Genomic DNA, 22,416 nt, shown 5'->3' with positions numbered 1-22,416 from the left:
ATCCCTCACCAATAATCCTTACAAGAACAATGTCCATTTTCAAAATGGTGGAATCTATTGCGATCTCTAACCACGATTTTCCGGCTAGTAATTTTCGCTATGAGCTTGATCATGGCATGGCAATCATCACAGATCCTTAAATTTTTCACAACTCTCAACGTTGTGTGAGGTTCAGTTGAGATCAATCCATAGCTTATTGCAAGCCTCTCACTATGTACTGCAAGAGCCAATTCCTTCTGCTTATCATCAATATCATGTAAAGCCACCTCTGTTGCTGGTGAATAGCCCTCCAACTTTGTCAAATAGTTTAATTCCTCTAATTTTTGGTAGATACTTCTCCTCTCATGGTGTTTAAGATCCCCTGAGAGGAATTCATGTATTACATTATTAACTTCAATGGAACTACAACCTGGTTCCTTCAAGATTCCTCCCTTTTCCATCTTTTCTCGAAATTCTGCAGCAAAGTTCCATCTTCCCAATGAAGCATAGAAATTTGACAGCATGATGTAGGATCCAGAGTCCATCTTAGAACATTCACTCAAACGTTTTGCAACCTGTTCTCCTACCTCACTGTTTCTATGGATTTTACAAGAGCTTAATAAAGCACAGAGCATCTTATCATCAACATGTTGTGCTCCCATTCTCTCAATGAAGTTGTAGGCCTCTTCAAGCCTACCTACCCTACCAAGAATGTCAACCATGCATCCATGATGTTCTATGTGTGGTTTGATCCCATGAAGTGTTTCCATTGATTGAAATATCTCAAATCCTAACTCAACCAACCCACCATGGCTGCAAGCATTCAAGACGCCAACAAAGGTAATACTGTTGGGACTAATCCCCTGCTTAAGCATTTCCCTAAACAACTCGATCGCTTCAGTGCTCATCCCATGCAAAGCCAATCCACAGATCATGGAATTGTAACTTGAAACATCTTTCACTTTCATGTCATCAAACAATAATTGTGCCTCATCAATATCACCACACCTTGAGTACATGTTGATCAGTGCTCCAACAACAATCTGATTAAACTTGACATTGCACTTGTGCATGTACATGTGAATCCAACGGCTGAGCTCCAAGGCTCCCAACTGCGAACACGCAGACAAGACACAAACAAAGGTAACTTCATTAGGCTCCACCCCCTTCACTTGCATTTCTCTAAACATCTCCAAACCCCTATTCAATTCCCCATTCCTCACCAACCCATCTATCATAGCAGTCCAACAAACAGTATCCTGAGTCTTGAGTCCATTGAACACCTCAATCGCCTCCTCAACCATGCCATGATCGAAATATGAAGCCATCATGACAGTACGCGCAACAACATCTCTTTCAGGTATTTTATCAAACACCTTCCGAGCATCTTCCACCTCGTCACATTTCCCATATAACTCAATAAGCTTCAATGCTACGGACCTATCCAAACCCAATCCAGATTTCAAAACCTGGCCATGGACCTCCCTGCCACATCTCAGAGCACGTTGAAGCACGCAGGCTTTCAACACCGAAGTAACAACATAGCTATCAGGCAAAACATTGTTGTGTCCCATTTGGCCATACAAGCCAATGGCAGCAGAGTAAGATCCAAAGGACACAAACCCATCAATGAGGGAAGTGTAAAGGTACACATTTGGATTGTGAGTGCTGTGAAAGAGCTTGGTGGCATGGTCAATGGAGTCGAGCTTGCAGTAGAGCCGAAGAAGCTCGAAGACAACAAAAGGGTCTTGTTCTGTTCCTTTCTTTATGGCTCTGCCGTGTATGGATTCGACATGTTTGAGGTTTTTACGGTTCTGTTGCAAGAGTGAGATGATGTCTGTGTCTCTACGAATGTTTTGGTCGTTGTTGGTTTTGGCCTTAGAATGTGTGTATGAATTTGATGAGTTATATAGGTTTGTGGTTACACTTGGCAAAACCAAAATACTCATTTCCTTTTCTCTCTTTGGCTTTGGTTAGTTTAAACTGAAAATGTGAAAATACATCACCACTTGCTTAAATATATCGTGGAATACGAAATATAAAAAATTGTGTGAAAATAAATGTATATATATACACAATTACATAATAGATAATTTAGCCGCTAATTTTTTTTATATATTTTGAATTATTTTAAGATGATATATTCAACCCGTGTCGAATAAAGATTAATACGATTACATTCTTTTTAAATTATTTTACATTTTAATTTCTATTTTTCAGCTGTTATACATGACTTTGTACTCATATTATTATTAGCTAATAAATTATAACTCAAATAACATAGTCTCCTCATACTCAATTAAGAGGTTGTGGGTTCGAGTTAGTTAAAGAAATTTGCTATTAGTTAGTTTGAATGGATCATACATCTGACATCTCATTTCTTCATTGCTTGTGCAATCTTTGATCATAGTTAACCTTAGATTCTGTTTCCCATTAGATTCAAAAAACAAAGAAGAGTTATGATAGCTTTGTTTGAAAGTACACTGTTTAGATGATGATGATGATTGGTGAAAATATTGAAGAAACTTTACAACAGAAAAGGAAGGATACAGTTATACACACATTTTAACTTGATTCTAACGCCAATTATCACCATCTCTTGCTTCTTTTTATTTGATTATCATTCTCCTTGAGCTTAAAAGTTTCATCACGAAGTATGAGTTGTGACTTCTGAAACATATCATATCATATCAAATTAAATTCTAATTACAAGTACAGCACAAAAGAGCAGAGAAATCTCTGAATTCAAAAGGGAATGATGACATTTCCAATGTTGTTGTGCCATGGATCAGCCAAGTGAGTGGCCAAGTTCTCCAATGGGCCAGTGCCAGGGTATGCTGATTGTTGCACACAGAATCCCACAAAAGCCAACAAAGCAAGACGTCCTAAAAACATCCAACACGAAACAAAGTTGTCTCAGTTTTAAAATTCATCAAGCAAAGAAAAAATACAGAATGTTATCAAGTTGTTACCATTCTTGATTTCTTTGATTTTGTATTCGTGGAACTTCTTAGGATCCTTAGAGTATCCCAGAGGATCAAAGGCACCACCAGGGTATTTCTTCTTCTCGGGGTCTTTCTCCATGCTTCTTTGGTGCTCCACAAAAGCAATAGCAAGGAATTCAATCACCAAAATGGTGGGGAGGGTGCCCCATGGAACAGGGTTTCCAAGGTAGGTTGCTTGGCCTCCGGGCTTCGCAGCCCATTCCTGAGCTTGCACCCAATTTCCTAAGCCCAATGCCTCTGGTACCAACATACCTGGCTGCAAAACACAACAAAATTCAAGGTTTTTTTTTTTCCCTACTTGATTTCTAAGTTCTTGTAGGCTAAGTTTGTTTACATGTACTGAGACACAGGACACAAAATTATGATAGATAAATCATATCAAGAAAGAAGAGGAGAGAGAAATGACATATGTAAATAGATTTTTATAACGAGGAGTGTTAGGAGACAGTACTTTTGTTAAATTTTGGCCAGCATTTAACCATTAAAAAGAAATTAAATGATTTTATATCATTAGATGCAATTTTACACCATTAAAAACATCATTAATGACTAATTGATGGCTAAGAACTACAAAATCTACTGACCTCTAAACTTTCTCTTTTATAATTTATTTTAGTTTATTACTAATCAAAATAAAAAAATACTCATTTTTATACTATTTTACTAGAGAACCAACTAAGAGTGTAGTCAACTAAAACCAATTAGTTGAGAAAACAGGAAATCTGTTCTAAAAAAGAAAAAAAAAATTTACTATCCTAATTTTTCGAATTTCAAAACTAGAAATATAAAGAGTTGGCTTGAATTGGCTTATGTTATAATTTGTTTCCTAATTTTTTTTTATTTTTATATTTATGTCCTTGTTTTGAGTGTCTACTCTTCTCAAGACACAGCCTAACTGTTCTATATAACACAGATCACAAAGAGGGAAAAGGAAGATTAAGCGAAGAGAGACTTACAACAGCAAGCATAGCCCATCTGCAGTGGATAAGTTCAGACTCCTTGAATCTCTCAAGATTCTCTGGTACTGCTCCAAGACGAAGAGGGTCAAATCCAAAGTCACTGAAACACACCACATCAAACTCAGGAATTAGAACCATGAAACCTGAATTGTTGAATCAATGAATGTGTATATACCCTGGAGCTGAACCGTCAAGGTAAGGGGGTCTAGGCTGGCCTGGCATCCAGTCAGCAGTCATGGAGAAGCGAGAAGACACATTGCTTCCAAAGCATGAGATTGGAATTGAAGTGGCAAATCTTGACTTTGAGGAAGAAAGAAGAGACGGGAAAGCTGATATAGTAGAACTCATCAATGTGTTAGACGCCATTCTCTCTCACTCAAAAATAGTCAATCAAGGAAATGGCAGCTTGTAAGTAAGTTGAAGCCTCAAGAATATAGGGAGACTGGTGTGGATATAGGCGAATCCAAAAGTTGCTTTCTATTGGATAATCATGGTGACTTCAGACATGTCATTGGTCCACGTAGATATTTGTCCATCCACTTTGTCCCTTGTGGATATCTCTCTCTTTCTGTGTGGTGCAAATCACTTCCTAGATTCTCAAAAATCTAAACTCCATCGATCCATTTTTTGTGCAATCCGAACTAATTGCTCTCTGTAAAAAAGAAAAAACAAAACATCTGCTTGCTAACTTAACAAGTTATTATGTTATTATCACTTCATATATGATATTTTTAAGTAAGTGTCGGAGTTCGAATTCCGACTTATGCATGCAGCAATTTATTGGCCAGCGGTATACCTTGAAATGAAGTTCAGATTTGTAACGGATTAGTCCTTAACCTATCGGGTTGGGGGATGGTAAACCAAAAATAAAAAAGATATGATATTTTTAACATAACATATTTATCTAAAAACTATAATGCGAAAAGTTCATATATGTGGAGTAAAGTTACTACCCGAAACGATAATGCATGTAAATTCTTATTATCATGCAGTGTGCTTTTTATTTCCCAATTACCATATTATATAATATATGTATACTAAAAGCTAACAATACATTAAAATATATATAATTTTTTGGTGTCTAGCTCTAGAAATAAAATTAATATAAATACACGTTGGAAATTTATGAAATACTATATGTATTTGTATACAAATGTATAATAATTAAATTGGTAGGTAAATTTTTTTTTTAATATGTACAATTGTACATAATATTTTTGTTTTCCTAATGTTTTTGGTGGTCTCTCTCATATGGGCTTTATATTGGGCCAAGGATTCTTGCACTTGGGTGGGCTTTATTTGTGTCCAATAATTTCTGAACAAGCAGTATACCAAGTGGTTTGGGCCCATATGTGGGCCTGAGTCCTGACCCAAAAAAAAATTTCCGAACAAGCAAATGATTTCTTCTTTCTTGAATCTTGAATAGTTGAATTAGTTTAGAAGTGCCACTCTAACTCTGAATTCTAATTGCACGTAGCATACGCATACCTCACTTGATTCATCACCTATCTTGAAATCGAAATTGAAATCGAAATCGGAGTCGATGAGCACGCCAGCGATTCCACTTGCCCCTGCATCTTCATCTTCAGCATCTTCACCGGTATGCATCTCTCTCTCTATCTCTCTATGATCGTATTGCCAGATCTCCAAATTTTGTGACGGATTTTGTTCTTGTTATGACAGGGAACGGGGTTGTTGTCAGGTGGATTCACGAAGCTGTGTAAGGGCCTTGGAGTGGTTCTTGTTGCCGCTCACATTCTCGTTTACCTCTTCCCTTCTTCTCTTACCTACCTCGCTCTCGTTCCCGCCAGGTTCCCTCCATTTTTTCTTTACTATTGCTCCTCCAATTCATCGTTTTATTTTAGGGAATAGTCGGTTAATTTAAGACATGATTATCAAGGTAATCAAACTCAGGAGCTTAGGTAAAGTTCAATTGTAATCGTAGACTTGATTTAGGGACTTCAAGTTGGAAAAGTCGGTTGATCATGATGATGACCATGACGATGCGGGTGACTTGAGCTCCCTTAGTTTCAGATTGAAAGGAAACCTAATCTTAGATTAGTAAGGTTTCACAGCTTAAGCATTTTTGAGTCCTGTGCTTGTGCCTGTTCTTGCTCAAGTGTGAAACCATTGCTTTGCAATATTCAGTAAATTCTTTTCATAACTGAGCCTTTGCTTCTAGCTTTCATACAAGGGCTATTCATAGCCTGCATCCGGTTTATTTATTTTAAATTTTTTAACTCTGGGAAGTTATTTTGCTGTTGCATTCATTTTGCAGGACGATTCCGTTCGCCTGGAATCTCATTACAGCTGGTTATGTCGAGCAATCTGTATATGGGGTATGCTCTTACTGTTTTTCAGGCTTAAGTTTGTGTGCTATAGAACATTATAATTCCAGAGTTGCTTATGTTGTTTTGAAGAAAACTCAGCAATTGACATTGGTTGCACAATTTTATAGGTGGTGATCAGCACAATAAGTCTTCTGTTTATTGGAAAGATACTTGAACCAATATGGGGTTCCAGAGAATTCTTGAAGTTCATCTTCGTGGTTAACTTTCTAACTTCGATGTGTGTATTCGTCACCGCTATTGCCTTATACTACATTTCAACAAAGGAGAGTTACCTGTAAGCACATATTAATATTATCATCTGAGATGATATTTTCTGCATGTTGCTCATGCTACTTCCTGTCTCATTTTTACTTCTAATTATTTTTTGCCTGCCTCATCATTTTGAATTACTTGTTTTCTATTATTTGTCAAATCTTAACATATACTCTACTTTCCATTTCCACCATGTACTTGTTGTTTTGATCCACTTATGTTCTTTTGGAATTTTCTAGTTACACTCCCCTATCAGGATTTCATGGAGTTATATCTGGTTTCTTGGTTGGCGTTAAGCAAATTATACCAGATCAAGAGCTTCCTCTCATCAAGATAAAAGCGAAGGTTTGATACTATTCCGCTATTGCTTCGAAGTTGTTACTTTCCCGCAACGATAGGTTTATGTTGCCACTTCCATGTCTCTTCAGTGGTTGCCGTCTATCACTTTATTGCTTTCCATCGCCATCACCTTCTGGACAGAAGAGGCTGCCGAGTATCTTCCAACCATAGTGTCTGGCACATATATAAGCTGGATTTACCTTAGATACTGGCAGAGCAAACTAGAGACAAAAATTAGAGGTGACCCAAGTGAGGATTTTGCATTCTCCTCATTTTTCCCTGGATTTTTAAGGTAAACTATGATCATAGGTTGTAACAAAAAATTAATGATTCATTATAGGCTCCTGAAATCTTTGTAGATATCAATAAATTTTTTTTTTCTGGATGCTGCCTTGTAGACCAATCATAGACCCTATTGCATCAATATTTCATCGAATGCTCTGTGGAAGATCCGATGCTTTGAACAATGCTCAAGCTTACACCCAGGATAGTGAGTCTTTGCCAGGTTCTGACTCATTCGAAGCTACTAGGAGACGGTATTTTCACTCTACTGCAATTTAGTTATAATCAGATCAGTGATGTTGCCAAATAGAAATTGCTTCTGTGAGACATGTTGGAAAACAATAAAATAAATGAACAATGAACAGGAGGAGGTCCTCATCAGTTATTTTTCATTTTTGCCAGTTTTATTGGTTTCTTCAACTAAATTATTCGTATATTTACCTTGTTTAGTAATAGTTCTTCTTAAACATTCCCTTCTAACTGATCCTGTTGTTGCAGAGAAAGAGGAGCCCGAGCACTGCAAGAGAGGTTGGCTGCTGCGCGCATTGCTGGAGAGTCACAAAAGAGAGATGCTGCAGAAAATGTATAATTCCTCAACTTTTGTAAATTGGGATCGGTTCAGTCAATATGAAACTATTACAAGTGACATTTTCGGAGGGGTAATAGTTACAAAATTTTTGTCTAGGTCAAGTAACATTTTTATGTTCATTTTCCGTTGGACAATGATATTTGTGAATCTAAAGTTTTTTCTTTCTTCTGTCGGATAAATATAACCGACTCACATTTGTACCTAACCAAGATATAGAATAAAAAGATTTGTTGTATTTGTTATACCAGTATCAATAGTAACTTTCGCATGCATCCAAGTTTTTGCTCTCCTTCGTTGTTTTGTTTTCGGTAACCTGGCATATTAGGTATAATTTATTTGAAAAATAAATCAATCAATCGTGTACCATGTTGCATGGATTTTGGAAAATATTTCGTCCCGCTGATTCGTCAAAATTTATAATGTTTAAAAGAAAATTTGCATCTATATTTTAATCAAAACAACCACGCAATCCAGTTCTCCGAGAAAGTAGAGTTGCTTGGAAGAAAATGGTCTCTTAAGTTTTAACACAGCTTCATAATTAAGATTAGAACCCAAAACTTGTATAAGCAAGTACAGTCCTTACCGAAATGATTGCAATGCTAAGTCTCACGGTCAGGACATAATGCAGTAAATTTCATGTGTTTCTACCTAAAGAATGTAAATGTTGCTTTAGTGCACAGAGAATAGCATATTCTAGACCAGAGTTAAGATTGCAAATTGTAGCACATAATTCATAAAGAAGAGGAAGAAAACATTTATAAGGATATACTCAAATATCAAACCTTATGATAGTTCACTGAAAGGCAATTCATGTTTAAAGAAATTGCACAAACAAGAAGCACACTGGCTCCATTTTGCAACTCCAAAATGAATGGACAAACGAGAATGAGTAACCTATATTTGGTTAAAGAGACTTAACAAATTGATAATAAGCATGACATAAGGTTGCTTAATCCCCGGCTTTTCTGTATTCTGGCTTCAGTTCATAAGTGCCTTGATTAGTTCCTTTGTTATTGTAGACACACAGATCTTTAAGTATATCTTTCAGAAATTGCTGCAGAAAAAAGTGTGTTAGATCCAACACATCAGTTATATAAGACACTACTGAAACTATATATCTTGCTTAAAATAAATAAATAAATGTCAGGTGGAGAGATAATGGTGAATTTTTTTCATATCCATGTGTAATCGTGAGATATCTACCAATTGAACAGAGTAAGATTACATAACAACAGCAACAACACCAGAGTCTTTGCTCACTAGATAGGCAACAGCACAGAATAAGATCTCAACAATTAATGATACAGTACTAATCTCTCAGAATTTCTCAGCATGATATATACAATTTCTTTGAACTAATGAAATCTACCTGGCACATTTAAGTCGTCCAATTGCATACGTATTGGGCATCTAGTGTACATGCATAACCACTAGAAGCAACAAATTCCTCATATTATGACTCTATGTTTCCGACGATTGCTCCATAAGATTATCGTAAAGTAACATCCAATAGACTAAAGCTGGATATTAAGAGAAATATATTAGTCAAAGCACATACTTCAGGTTGGTCGGTTTCTTGTATGAGATTTCTTAAACTCCAATTTGGCTGCCGTTCAAACAGCTTAAACACAATTTCTTCCATCTCTCCACGGTCCCTTCTTGTTCTCTTCGTTTCTGTTGCTTTAGCTGGAGCTTTCTTCTTTTCCTAATTCAATATAGAAACTTCAGAGACAAACAAAAAGAAATATATCAAACCGCATATGGCTAGTTATATAAATTCCTCAACTCCAACTCCTCATCCCCGGATTCCTCTCACTTTGCATGGTAATACGGATTTAGATTTTGCATGAGGAACTTACAATGGGTCCAGAAGATGATGAAAAGGTGAATAGTCCAGGCATCGGTCTCATATGAGCCCCACTATCATTGTCAATAACCTGAAAAATAGAATAGTTAAGAAACCTGAGGCAAATGAAAGTTGCTCAAAACACTACATCAATATTATGAGAATGAGAGCCACAAGAAACCTGTATCTGTCTAGTTTTGACCATGTACTTCTGTGTCCTCTCACGGCATATTTTCCCATAAAGTTCCATGCTTTGCTTGTGGGGTCTCATGTCAAATTTGTTCAGTATCTTTCCCTCCACACATATTTTTCCTACAACCAGCAACATTATGTCACAGAAAGATATGAGCTAACAGCTTAGTTACCATCACATGTAAGTTCTATCAAGTCAAACAATGACAAATATTTACCTTGGGGTGTGTCCGAGAAGACAGACATGGGAATGAAGTCTTTAGACATATCCATAGCAAAACATCTGGGTATATTCCCAGCTTCGGTCGCAGCCAACTCCATAGTAAACTGAGGATTTTAACTAAACAATCAATTTAAAGAGAAAAAAGAAAAATTACATAGAGAAGTGTCACTAACAATAACAATCAAAATATTTTCTCACATATGATACACAACATATCCCATTCTTAAATAGAAATAAAAAGCAAATTCTAAAGCAATTCAAGAAGTTAAATTTGATTTTGACCAAAGTTATATAATTCAAATACAAAGCTAGTTACATTTGATTTTGACCTTCATATCATGTTTGTTAAAGCAATGAAGTAAAAAGTTAATTTCATTCACGGCCCCACTTATCTACTCAATTAAGCAGAAGGTTAGTCTTGTAAATTAGATTCAAGAAACATCCAGAGGATCAAATCAGATTTTTAATTGCTCAACTGCTCCATAACTATATAAATTGCAAGATCCAGAGATAGCTGGCTGATATTAACTCCAGCCGGTGAATAATCACAAAATAAATTAATATTGCATTGCTATCAACTTAAAATTCATTGATATCAACAATTTATGTTGCTGAGATGTGAGAGCTGGTTCTTGAATTGTTACCAACCATAACAGCAGCATTGCAATGCTTAGAAATCAAGGAATCAGGCCATGGCATGGCATGGCATTTCCTCAACATGAAGCAACGAAAGCTGTCTACACTAAACAATGAATCTAGAATCAACCAAAAAAATGACATTTTTATTTTTTACTGAAGCCGTGTTAATCATAATTCGCTAGGGTTTAAGAAAAGAACTGAACAGGATTTTTGTTTAACGTTGTTTGTTAGTGGAAAGATATGAAGATGGATTTGAGGCATTGAGCAATGTGATGTGCGAGGGAATGGGAATGTACCTGGGGAGGAGAGTCATCGGAGGAGGAGTTGTCGGAGTTGTTGAGGGGATCGATGGAAACGATGACCTTGGCGACGGGGCGGGAGGGGTCGGATGAGGGAGAGGCGCCGAGGCAACGGGAAACGAGAGGAGGGCACTTCATAAGCCACATGGCTCTCTCAGCTTTGCTTGTCTCTAAGTAACCGCCATAACCGTATGATCCACCACCGGCTTTGTTCACATTCTGCTTGCTTCCTCCTCCTCCGTCAGCTGCCTCCGCCTCAGTTTTAATTGATTTCATTTCAACCGCAACGGAAACCGTTTTCCTTGCTCTATTCTCTTTCTCTACATTACGTGCTATTTTGCTCCCTTTTTTATACTCTCATTTTTTTATTTATTTGTTTTTTATTTTCTTTTTCTCATTTCATTATCTATTTTATTGACCTTCCATTTTCCAAACACAATCCAATCTCTCAAGTCCCTAAGTCATAGCCTTTTTTCCAAAAATGAAAAATAAATAAATAAATAAACGACACATACAAATCTTTTTTAATCAAGTACAATAAAATTGCCAAAAATCCAACAAAAATAACGTATACATGTGAGGCTAATTTTTTTTGATATGACACTAAGTTTGGTGTAATGCTGGGTTATGGAATTTGGGGGAGTTTTACATCGTTGTGACGGCGTTCAGGTGAAGGGAAGAAATCGGACGGTCCGATTTATTGCAGTTGAAAGGGAACACAAATCGGACCGTCCGATTTGTGGTTTATGGAAGGCAGTGCATGGAAATCGGACCCACCGATTTCATGCTTTACATTCAAATTTTTTTGGGTCCAAAGAAATCGGACCAAGCGATTTCTTTACAGGTCATAAAATCGGACCCAGCGATTTTCAAACCATCACACTTGCGTAAAACACCATGTACTCTCATACTCATGTGATACTCCATCTTCTTTCCAATATGAAAAATAAAAAAGTGTACATGTGAACATAGCTTTTTTTTTAGTACATTTTCAGCACATTATTTTTTATTAAAAAACATAAAAATTTATTGATGTAGTATATAAATTTTTGTACATAGTACAAAAATTTTACACAAAATACAAGTTTATCAATATAGTTAGAAGTGTTTATAGGTTAAATTTAATTAGATCCAGATTTAACACTAAAAAACATCAGATCTATTTTTGACCTAATTCAAAAGCAAGTCGAAATTAATCAAATTAAATCAAAATTATCCAATATAAAATTAGTATATGCAAATTTATAAATTTTATTTATTAAAATAATAAAATTTTATTTTTAAAAATTAAATTTAACAAATATTATATCATATGTATACTAAAATAAATTATTTTAAAATATATAAAAAGTATACTATAAAAAATATTAATTAAAATATAAAAATATAATATTACATTACTAACTTCACTTTAAATTATATATTTTTATTATAAAAAAATAACTTCAGATTGGGTGACCCAAAACATAAACAGAATCCAACCCAAAAATAACAATGAGTAAAAATAACAAACATAAACCCGGCAACATATGCCTTGAGTCTGGACTGATTTCGGGTTAGGTCGAATTTTGAACACTCTTATTCCTAGATATAACATAAAAAATTTTGTACATAGTATATAAACTTTTGCTACGAATGTAATTTGTTGATTTGGTGAATCAATATTTTGGACATGTGGTATTTTAAAAATTTTTGTGTTGTGCATACAAAATTTTTTGTATATATTTTATTGGTTAGATGTCAATGTTTTAGATATCTAGTCCTTTAAAATTTTTTTATGTTGTGCACTAAATTTTCTCTGATGTTATTAAAATTTATGTGTCGTGTATATTATGTTGGTTGAATGTTAATATTCATGTGTTCCTTTAAAATTTTTGTGTGTGTTGTGATTTGTGAATCAAAATTTTTATGTAGTAATTTTTTAAATATATATAAATGAAAAAATGAAAAAGACCACAATAATAATGACGAAGGATGAGAAAAAATCAAACAAAAAAAACTTTGGAAAAGAACAAATAAAAAAAATACGATAATGACGACCACGATAACGATGACGCTGTTGAAAAAGATGACGATAACGATGACTACATTGACAACAATAATAAAAACCCTAATAAAATAAGATCTTAATTAAAAATCTCACTTTTTACATTCATATCTTAAATAATTTTTTTAAAAAATAAAAAAATTTGAACTCATAATCTCTAAATAAATATAAAAAAAATTATGTCATTCGAATTATAACTCGTTAGGATTACTTATCTTAAACAATTTTAAAACTTAAGTATATATGAATTATGATGTATGTTATTTTGAATGAAATTTTGAATTATAAAAACTTTTCAAGTTATGTATACACGGTATAACTTGAAGTATTATATGACTTTCGTGATAAATGAGTTTTAATTAAACTTAAATGATTAAATCTTAATTGAGAAAAAGTTTAGTTACTTTATCTATATTATTTTCTCTAATTTTATCTTACTTTACATTACCTTTTTAAACAATCAACCTTTTTTTGGGAGTTACAAATTAATTTTATTGTTGACAAAATCTTTAATACATAAATTGTTATTCGTTTAACAAAAAAGAATGTAATTTGGTTCAATCCTATTTTCATAAATTAAAAAGGTAAAATTTGGTAATAATATATTAATTTTAAAGACTACAACTAGTAATAATTTTGTAAAACCCTAAACTGAACCGAAGCTGAGTGTCAAAACCCTGTTCAGCAGAGCTGAGCTCAATGTAAACTGCCGAAGCACTTTCCAGTTGATAGAAAGCATGACAATGCGGTGGATCATCCTCTTCTCCAGCTCCAACCGCCGCCAACAGCCACCACGCAAACAGTACAACAACCTCAACCACCTCAGAACCCTATTCGAAGGCACCTTCAAGGCCGTCCGCGACCGTGGCCTCGACCACGCCGTCGAGAGAGAGAAGCACCTGAAGCCACTCATCAGCCTCAAGAATCTCATCAAACGCGAACCCTCCAAATCCCTTCCCATCTCCATCGTTACCCAAAACAAAGAATCCCTTCAATTACCATTTCGCCCCGTCGAATTCACCCGAAAATACCCCTCCGTTTTCCATGAATTCCTCCCCGTCGCCGCCGCCCTCAATGCCCCGCACATCCGCCTCACCCCGCAGGCCCTCTCGATCGATTCCGACGAGCAGCTCCTGTACCAAAGCGATGGTTACAAGGAACAGATCGCCAACCGCCTCTTGAAGCTCTTGATGATCTCCAGAATCCATAAGATCCCTCTCTCAATCATCGAACACCTCAAATGGGACCTCGGTCTTCCTCACGATTATCTTCACGGCGTTATTCCCGAGTTCCCTGATTACTTCCGTGTCGTCCAAGAAAAATCCCGTGCATTTCGAAACGATGATGACAGGTATTGATCGTAACTAGTAACTAACGAATGCTTACTGCTTCTCTGTCTAACGGCTATGTTCAATGACAGGGTTTTGGAGCTGGTTTGTTGGAGCAATGAATTGGCAGTTTCGGTTATGGAGAAGAAGAATAAGAAGAAAGGGAGTGATTCTGAGTTCCCGGTGCAGTTTTCGACTGGGTTTGAGATGGATAGGAGTTATCAGAGGTGGTTGAGTCAATGGCAGAAGCTGCCTTATGTCTCTCCTTATGAGAATGCAGCTCATCTATCAGCTTCTAGTGACGAATCCGATAGATGGGTGGTTGGTGTTTTGCATGAGATTCTTCATGTTTTGGTTCCTAAGAAGACTGAGAAGGACAATCTTTTGATCCTTGGAGACTGGTTGGGTTTGAGGTCGAGGTTTAAGAGGGCGCTGCTTCAGCATCCTGGTATTTTCTATCTGTCTAGTAAAATTGGTACTCAAACAGTGGTTTTGAGGGAAGGTTACAAAAGGGGATCGTTGGCCGAACGCCACCCATTTATGGATTTGAGGAGCCAGTATATTCACCTTATGAACACTATTATTAAGGAAGATGGGAAAGATGTTAAGGTGGTGCTAGGGAAAATCAACCAGGACGAGTCGAATGACAAGGACCTTGAAGAGGGTGGAGCAGGAGAGGATGACAGGGAGATCAGAGGGGACAGGGATGAGTCGTCTGAAGCTGAAGCTGAGGATGCTAATGAGGATGCCTTTGAGGGCGAGGATGATTCTGAGGATGATGAAGAAGAACAGCCTCGAAGAGTTAACTTTAAAACTGCACAGAGTAGTTGGGGCAAAGTAGTAGGGCGAGTGAAGCCTGTGAGAGATTCTAAGAGAGAAAGATCAGCTGGGAGGTCAACTCAGAAGTTTAGGGAGAGAAATCCATCAGAAGCTTCTAGAAGATTACAAATAAGAGGTCGAAATAAAGATGTTGAGAGTTCTGTACAGCGATCAAGATCTTCTAAGAGCAGAGGGAAGGTTATTACCTAGGAAGAACAACCCTGTTTAGTGAAGATTCAATCTGTTTCTAGCAACTAGCAAATTGCAGGTAGCTTTTGCCTACCGCTGTACCTTGATCTGTCCCGGTTATAAGTTTTCAAGATTCAAAGTTCTAATATCTTATTGTTTTGTATGCTTATATATGGAATTTATCGAGTTCGGCTTCGGTGGATGCTTGTTGTGCCCTTGGTCCTTGAATTAACTGTTTCTGTCTAGCTTTAGTGGTTTTGGTTCTAGTTACTAGTTGCTGCACTTATTTGATCTATATAGTTTGAAGGTTATAGATGTTCTCTCTCATGTTATAGCATATTGCATATTGCATATTGAAACAAGTAGTAAAAGGAAGGAGTATATTTATGGGCTAAAAATTGGGAAAATAGGGTGTTTTTTGTTTCAGAAAAGAAAAAGTAACTGTTGGTAAAAATGATTCAAAGTGTATTGGAAGTAACTTTTGCTAAAATGTCCATTCTTGTAAGGAAACTTGCTCTGCTAATAGCTGTCATGAAGGAAGGATAGGATCATTGCATGGCCAGTGCCGGAGAGTGGAGATTCTATTACTTGGAATTTGCATCCAATTCTTGCTGATAACATTTTTTCTCCTACTTCAATGTCTTACTTAGGGAAATCAGGTGATGTATTTGAGTATTTCACATAGATGACATGACACTGGATGTGGTTTGGTGTAATCGTGCTATCAAATTTCAAATGTAATGTTCCTGAAAACCGCTCCCACCTGCTAACACGATCAATGTCGCAAGTGTAGTTGTCCAACCCAAGAAGAAATAAAGCCCAGAAGTTTGCATCGATTTGGGCTGTGATCTGAACCATGCCCAAGATGACTTATGTTGTGAGAGGATAGAGTTTCCAATTTCATATGGTTCAGGCCCCAAAACGCGTCTCTGTGCAAAAAGCTGTTTACCAATTAAAAAAAAAAGTAAATGAACCAAGTTGAGTTGGTCTAGTGCTTAACTCATTAGTAAGAATAAGAGGTTCGAATTCGTCTTATACATGCAACAATCCATTAGTCAACAATAAATTCTTTATATGGTGAAAAAAAAAAGAAATGAATGTATGCAGAATGCTTGATACTTACTATTTGTAAAATAAAATTTAAAATGCTTATTAAAAGTAACTATATAGTGAGAAAAGACTCACTATTGTTATTACTAACCTTCAATCCTAAGCTTACTAGATAGAAGTTATTACCAAGTTAATTTTCATGGTGGAGATGATGTGAAGATTTTGGGGTGAAAATTTCCAATGAAGAAATACTTCATACTTCATATACACCTCTTCACAATCTATGTTCATTAATGAGTTCAAGGTTGAATTCATTGATAGAACCTGTTGTACTAGGGGGATTTTGCCCTGCCTAAATGCATTGTACTTGGTATCTCCTTGATCTTGTGGAGTTAGTTTCCCTTAACATAATGACATGCGCATGAATATAGCTAGTCATATTCCACCAACATCATCATCAATAGGTTTCAGAATAGTAATGTCCATTTATAATGTTCCTTCTGTTGAATAATGCTCTCAGGAAGAGTTTAGAGCATAACAACCGAATAAATAATAAATAAAAAAAGTAAACACCTATAATGACCTATATGATTATCACACTTGAATAACTTCCAACACCCATACTTACAGCATTGTTATCAACAAAGACACTCATACAATAAAATAGAAGTATAGAACCTAACTTAAATGCTTTTTTCATACATTACCATAAAAGTTGTATTTTAATTTTCAATATTCAACAGCTTGCAATTTTAAGCAAAGATATGCTGTAACTATAAAATCTAGATGATGATTGAAGAGTGAGGAAATCTCCACCTGATTTGTTCTGAACCAAAAGGTGAGAACCCACCAAAAACCAGTAACACTAAGCTTGTTTTCTTTCTAAAGTGGTTTCATCAGAGAGCAACTTATAAGAAAATGACCCTTCAATTTGTCGTGTTGTATATCAAGCCTTCGTTATTCCTTGGTACACATGGCTATTTTTTCCATATTGGTGCATTTTGATAATGATTGCATAAAATTAAAGATGGTTCATTCACTAGTGCAGTGCTGCGCACTAACTAATTAAAAGAGCATCCTAATCGAATCAGATATTACAAGATCATTCACATAACACACCATATATTATGTGCTATCTATATCCCCTATAATCTTATATTTTCTTCCTCTTTTACACTATCACTAGTTCATTTTATTTGCACAGATCACTACACAACAAGCTATCTAGCATATATAATTATTATATATCTGATGTTGCCATATATATATATTCCCTCGATATGACAAATACGCGGCAAAAAATGACATTGAATTTATGCTCATTCATCACCTATTGGAGCAAAGAAAGGAATAATTATTGGTGACTAAGGATGCTAAAAAAATCCGCATCCACAGATATCTGTGGAGATTATTTCCGACGGAAAGATTAACAGAATCTTTAAAATTTTCATGAAATAAAAAATATGTCTATGTGAATAAATGATGACAAAGACGAAGATTGAGATACTCGTCCTATAAGACCAACAAAATGTTTGCAAAAAATTTTTATTTAAATATTTATATATAAGTTGTGTAAAGTAATTTTAATTTACGTGTTAAAAATTTTATGTGTATATTATTATATTAAATTTATATTTAAATTATATTTAATTTGATATATTTAATTAAATGATATATAATTGGTTGTATTAATATTATTAAAAAATTAAAATTTAATATCTACGGATATTCGTATATATCTATGGTTTTTTTTCCTGGAATTAAAAGTAGTAATATACCCTAACATTATAATTTTGAGTGTTTTTTAAAAGTGTGTAAAGTACATAAATCGAAGGATCAAATTTTTATATTTCAACTTTTTTTTTAACAGAAATTTCTTGGTCTAATTTCTGTATCTTTCACAAATTGAATGGTTCAATTTCTGTAATTTTTACAAATCGAACGGTCCAATTTCTATACATTTTATAAATCAGATGGTATAATTTCTGCTTTTCTAATTAAACAATTCTACATTTAAAAATAACACCATATCAGTTCACATTTTAAAAAAATACCATTATTATTTCAATATCAAAAACAAAAAATGTATATCTGTTCTCCACCAAAAAAAAAAATAGAAATCCATAACGAGATGAAAAGCAGAGTATGAATTCTCTCCTACCTAGAGACCTATTGTCATTTGTGATTCCTTATCTTTGTATGTATAAAGTTGTTAGGCTAGTATGTAACTATGTACGTAGGTAGATGAAATTATTTTATACAAAATGTAAAAAAGAAAAATGAAATATAAAATAAAAGAGGAGACAGTTGATGAATGATGATACATACGTCAGTGACTGAAAATGTCCATCTGTAAAGTTGAAAAAGATGCGATACATTATTCTGTGATGAGTGCTCATCCCTAACCACTCCTTTTGCTATTACCTGGAAAGGTCACAAGTACCACTTTCCCACTGCCATATATGCTCCTCATCACTCAATGACTCATGACTCATCATCAGATAGGAATCAATAGCTACTACCCCTCAAACAAAATCTACACGTAATCATTTCCTTCACTTTAATTTCAAACTTGTATATGTAGTGTTAATTAACTGCTTTCGGGACTATAATTGAAGCCAAGTTTAATATATGAATTTGATGATCTCATGTCATGCATGCATACATTGAAAATGAGATAAAACTCTCGACACATTTATAATTTATTTACTAATTTACATTATAGCGAACGTTCTATGTAGATTTCTATATAATTTTTTGGGTAAAGGGGGACCGATATTATTATCATTGTTATAGCAGATTATATTAGCTGATAATATTTCGAGTTTGATGTCAATGTAAACAAGGTCTTATTAGGGACCAGAGTACAAAACATGTGTTCTTACTTTTTGGCAACCATATATAATTTTTTTTTCATTTTTTAAGATTTTATTACGAGAATAATTAAGAATACTATAAAACTTCTAATATCCACTCTTAGATTTGATTTGATAAATTTTTTTGAAGAGATGTATTCTTTAAAAACATTAATTCTTCAATTTATATTTAGTAAATCTAAAAAATTATATAGAAAAAGTATAAGTAATCAATAATATTATTGAACAATGTGAATAATTGAGTTAAAAAAGTAAACTAATCTTAAATTTAATTAGTAATATTAAATTAGGGTGTAGTGTCTTTTAGTTGAAATAAATCAATTTTAAGGTCTATTGTTTATAGTATTTAAATAAATTATTAGTTACTTAGCATTGTCCAATTATATATTTATACCTATAACTTTTGAAAGATAGTGATACTTTTGAAAATATTTTAATTTAATTTGGTAAAGTTTTGTTTTTTAAAAAGTAACTTATAAAAATTAACTTTTAAAAAATAACTTTTTAAAAGTTTATAGCATTTATACTTGATAAATTAAATTAAAAATAACTTTCAATAAATATAAGTAACAACAAGTGTGTTTGGTAAAATTACTCTTAAAATGCCAACGAGTTATAGCTTAAATGACATATAGTCTCTCTATTTTCATCTAAAGATTTTGAGTTCGAGTCTTACTCCTAATTTTGAAAAAAAAAATAACTCTTAAAATTAAAAATATTATAATATATATTAATATAAAAATTAAATTTTAATATCAATTAATGTATAAAGTTATATTAGACTATTTAATTTGTTAAGTACAAGTCATTTTTGAAATGCTCTACTTGAGGTGTTTTTAAAAATACCTCTATCTTTTAAAGGTTGTAAATATCTTTTTTATTTATCAAATACAAAATGAAAACTTTGGACTTTTATGAAGCACAAACACATTTTCAAAATTTTTTACCAAACTAAGCCTTAAGATGGAGATTTTTAAAGTTGGCATGTGCTTATCAAAATTAAAAAATATAATATAACTTCATACATTAATTAATTGTCAAATTTAATTTTTATATTTATGTTTATTATGGTCCTTTTTAATTTTAAAAGTTATTTTACTAAATATAATTATAGTATTTGTACTTATTGAAATTCATTTTTAGTTTAATTTTACCAAATGAAGGTACTACAACTTTTAAATAGTGTTTGTTTTTAAATACTAGAAGAAATGAGACTGAGATTTAATGTTGTATTTAGTGGTTAGAGACTAAAACTAAAATTTTAGTTCCGAAACACAAAATTTAAGTATTTTCAATACCTCTAAAAAGAGGGAACACAAAAAACCGAAAGTTCTGAGGAGGGATGAAATTTTAACAACAATTTTTTTAATAACTAAGAATATTTCAATGTAGGAAAATATTATTTGTACACCAAAATCAGCTACTAAAATCAGCCACTAATGTATTTGTGTATAAATACATATGTGATTCAATTTATTTTCAATGTGTATTTGTATTCTAACATGTATTTTATACTGGCGGCTGACTTTAGTGTATAGGTAGCATAACCCTTTAATATATATTCTTATTTCATTCCATATTGATGTTAAACCGAATAGAATACTAAGACATAACTCAATCATCCATACTACACTAAGGTTTAGTTTGGTAAAGCTTTTTGAAGAGGTTGTTGTGCTTTTTAAAAGGTCAAACTCCTCATTTTGTGTTTGGTAAATCAAAAATACCATGTGCATATGCTTGCAGTTTTTAAAAGATCGGGGTACTTTTGAAAGTATATAAGATAGAGCCTTTTAAAGTTGGCTTGTACTTTTTAAAATTTAAAAGTCTAATATAACCTTATATGTTAATTAATTTTTAAATTTAATACTTATATTTATGTATATTATAGTATTTTAAAATTGAAAAGTTATGTTACCAAACACAATTATTATTACTTGTGTTTATTTAAATCTATTTTAAATTTAATTTACCAAGCATAAATACTACAACTTTTAAAAAGTAAATTTTTTATTAAACTAAGCCTGGAGGTCATACACACAAGGACGTTGATGAGCTACACAGAATGGAGTGGTGGTGATCCTAGGGGAGGATGAGAGTACTGGGGATAGTAGGGGTTGGTTGATTTGTTGGTAGCTGGTTCTGTGTCTTCTTCTTTCTTTTATTTGCTCCACTTTAATGTGTTGAGCTTCCTTTGTTTCAAAAAAAAAAATAATCGGTCTTTCAATCTTTCAGTCTCTGTCTCATTATTTTTTAGTCTCAGTCTTTTTTCTAATTAAATACAATATTAAAAAAATTTTAAAAGACAAATTTCATAAACTACTCTTAAACAATAAAAATTTTACTAAACCAAATCTTAAAAAAATAATTTTGCACACTTACTTATATTTATCTAATTTTAACATATTTTTTTAATTATTTTCTCAGTGCATTTGCCTAACTTAAATTGTGTGCTTATTGAGATCAATAATAATAATAATAATAATAATAATAATAATAATAATAATAATAATAATAATAATAATAATAATAATAATGCCTATGTAAGTATTTTTGTTAACTAAGTCTAATTAAGTTAATCTAACATCAATCAAATTAAAATCAATTATGAATAGTATTACTCTAAGTCTTGTTGTTTAACTTGGTTAAACTTAATTCATAAAAAATTTTAGATGTGTAACATTATTTATTAATTAAATAAATAAAAGGGTGAGATTAGATCGATATATTTAAACAAGAGAAATAGATATGTAAATGAAAATATAATTTAATCATAGAGCCAAGTTTTTTGGTTAATATTAGCGAATTTTAAAATTATTTTTTATCTTAAATTTTAAACAATAAAATTTTAATTCTAAATTTTAATCTTTAAAAAAATTGAAAACTAAAAAAATATAATAAATAAAAAGATTAATTAATTAAATCTTATTTTTTATACTTATTCATGAAAATAACAGACCAATTGATGATAAAGTGCGAGGAAGAGTCATAACCATTAACAAGCAACCAAATTAAAGGTTGGATGGTAAAACTAGATAGGGATGAATGTTGTGGGCGGCAAACCATGATTATGATCTCCAATTTACGAAATAAAGTTGAAGCAGCAAAATTGTGAAATAAAAGATAGTGAAAGCTAAATTCAGAAAGGGAAGATT

General features: G+C 33.3%; 5 protein-coding genes across 7 annotated transcripts; 2 read left to right on the top strand and 3 right to left on the bottom strand.

Annotated features, from left to right (window-relative positions):
* Nucleotides 1–5: 5 nt before the first annotated feature.
* LOC112803075 (putative pentatricopeptide repeat-containing protein At5g59200, chloroplastic) lies at nucleotides 6–1,928 on the bottom strand. The gene has a single exon (XM_025846543.3). The coding sequence runs from the start codon at nucleotides 1,926–1,928 to the stop codon at nucleotides 6–8; it is 1,923 nt and encodes a 640-aa protein (XP_025702328.1).
* A 621-nt stretch (nucleotides 1,929–2,549) lies between these two features.
* LOC112803074 (chlorophyll a-b binding protein 6A, chloroplastic) lies at nucleotides 2,550–4,907 on the bottom strand. The gene is made up of 4 exons (XM_025846542.3): nucleotides 4,119–4,907; nucleotides 3,941–4,043; nucleotides 2,952–3,240; nucleotides 2,550–2,864 (listed from the first exon to the last, which is right to left on the bottom strand). The coding sequence occupies exons 1-4, from the start codon at nucleotides 4,307–4,309 to the stop codon at nucleotides 2,725–2,727; spliced, it is 723 nt and encodes a 240-aa protein (XP_025702327.1). The 5' UTR covers nucleotides 4,310–4,907; the 3' UTR covers nucleotides 2,550–2,724.
* Nucleotides 4,908–5,361: 454 nt separating this feature from the next.
* LOC112803072 (rhomboid-like protein 19) lies at nucleotides 5,362–7,998 on the top strand. Its single transcript, XM_025846540.3, has 8 exons — nucleotides 5,362–5,543; nucleotides 5,627–5,754; nucleotides 6,222–6,282; nucleotides 6,402–6,568; nucleotides 6,786–6,891; nucleotides 6,975–7,177; nucleotides 7,284–7,421; nucleotides 7,666–7,998. Exons 1-8 carry the CDS (start codon nucleotides 5,487–5,489, stop codon nucleotides 7,754–7,756), a joined length of 951 nt encoding a protein of 316 aa, XP_025702325.1. The 5' UTR covers nucleotides 5,362–5,486; the 3' UTR covers nucleotides 7,757–7,998.
* Nucleotides 7,999–8,460: 462 nt separating this feature from the next.
* Nucleotides 8,461–11,420, bottom strand: LOC112803073 (uncharacterized). Its single transcript, XM_025846541.3, has 6 exons — nucleotides 10,953–11,420; nucleotides 10,013–10,121; nucleotides 9,784–9,914; nucleotides 9,616–9,693; nucleotides 9,315–9,461; nucleotides 8,461–8,810 (listed from the first exon to the last, which is right to left on the bottom strand). Exons 1-6 carry the CDS (start codon nucleotides 11,229–11,231, stop codon nucleotides 8,706–8,708), a joined length of 849 nt encoding a protein of 282 aa, XP_025702326.1. The 5' UTR covers nucleotides 11,232–11,420; the 3' UTR covers nucleotides 8,461–8,705.
* A 2,211-nt stretch (nucleotides 11,421–13,631) lies between these two features.
* On the top strand, nucleotides 13,632–16,490 carry LOC112803068 (protein WHAT'S THIS FACTOR 9, mitochondrial). 3 transcript variants are annotated; one of them, XR_011881600.1, is made up of 3 exons: nucleotides 13,642–14,353; nucleotides 14,423–15,417; nucleotides 15,989–16,490. XR_011881600.1 is itself a non-coding variant. In XM_025846536.3 (2 exons), the coding sequence occupies exons 1-2, from the start codon at nucleotides 13,740–13,742 to the stop codon at nucleotides 15,357–15,359; spliced, it is 1,551 nt and encodes a 516-aa protein (XP_025702321.1). In that variant the 5' UTR covers nucleotides 13,632–13,739; the 3' UTR covers nucleotides 15,360–15,540. The 3 variants fall into 3 exon arrangements, 1 of the variants encoding a protein (XP_025702321.1); XR_011881599.1 differs by having other exon boundaries at nucleotides 15,845–16,302; XM_025846536.3 differs by lacking the exon at nucleotides 15,989–16,490 and having other exon boundaries at nucleotides 13,632–14,353; nucleotides 14,423–15,540.
* The last annotated feature ends 5,926 nt before the right edge of the window (nucleotides 16,491–22,416 follow it).

The sequence above is a fragment of the Arachis hypogaea genome, chromosome 5, assembly GCF_003086295.3.
Source record: "Arachis hypogaea cultivar Tifrunner chromosome 5, arahy.Tifrunner.gnm2.J5K5, whole genome shotgun sequence".
In the NCBI taxonomy this organism is placed as follows: domain Eukaryota; kingdom Viridiplantae; phylum Streptophyta; class Magnoliopsida; order Fabales; family Fabaceae; genus Arachis; species Arachis hypogaea.
This window is presented reverse-complemented; position numbering and strand designations above follow the sequence as displayed.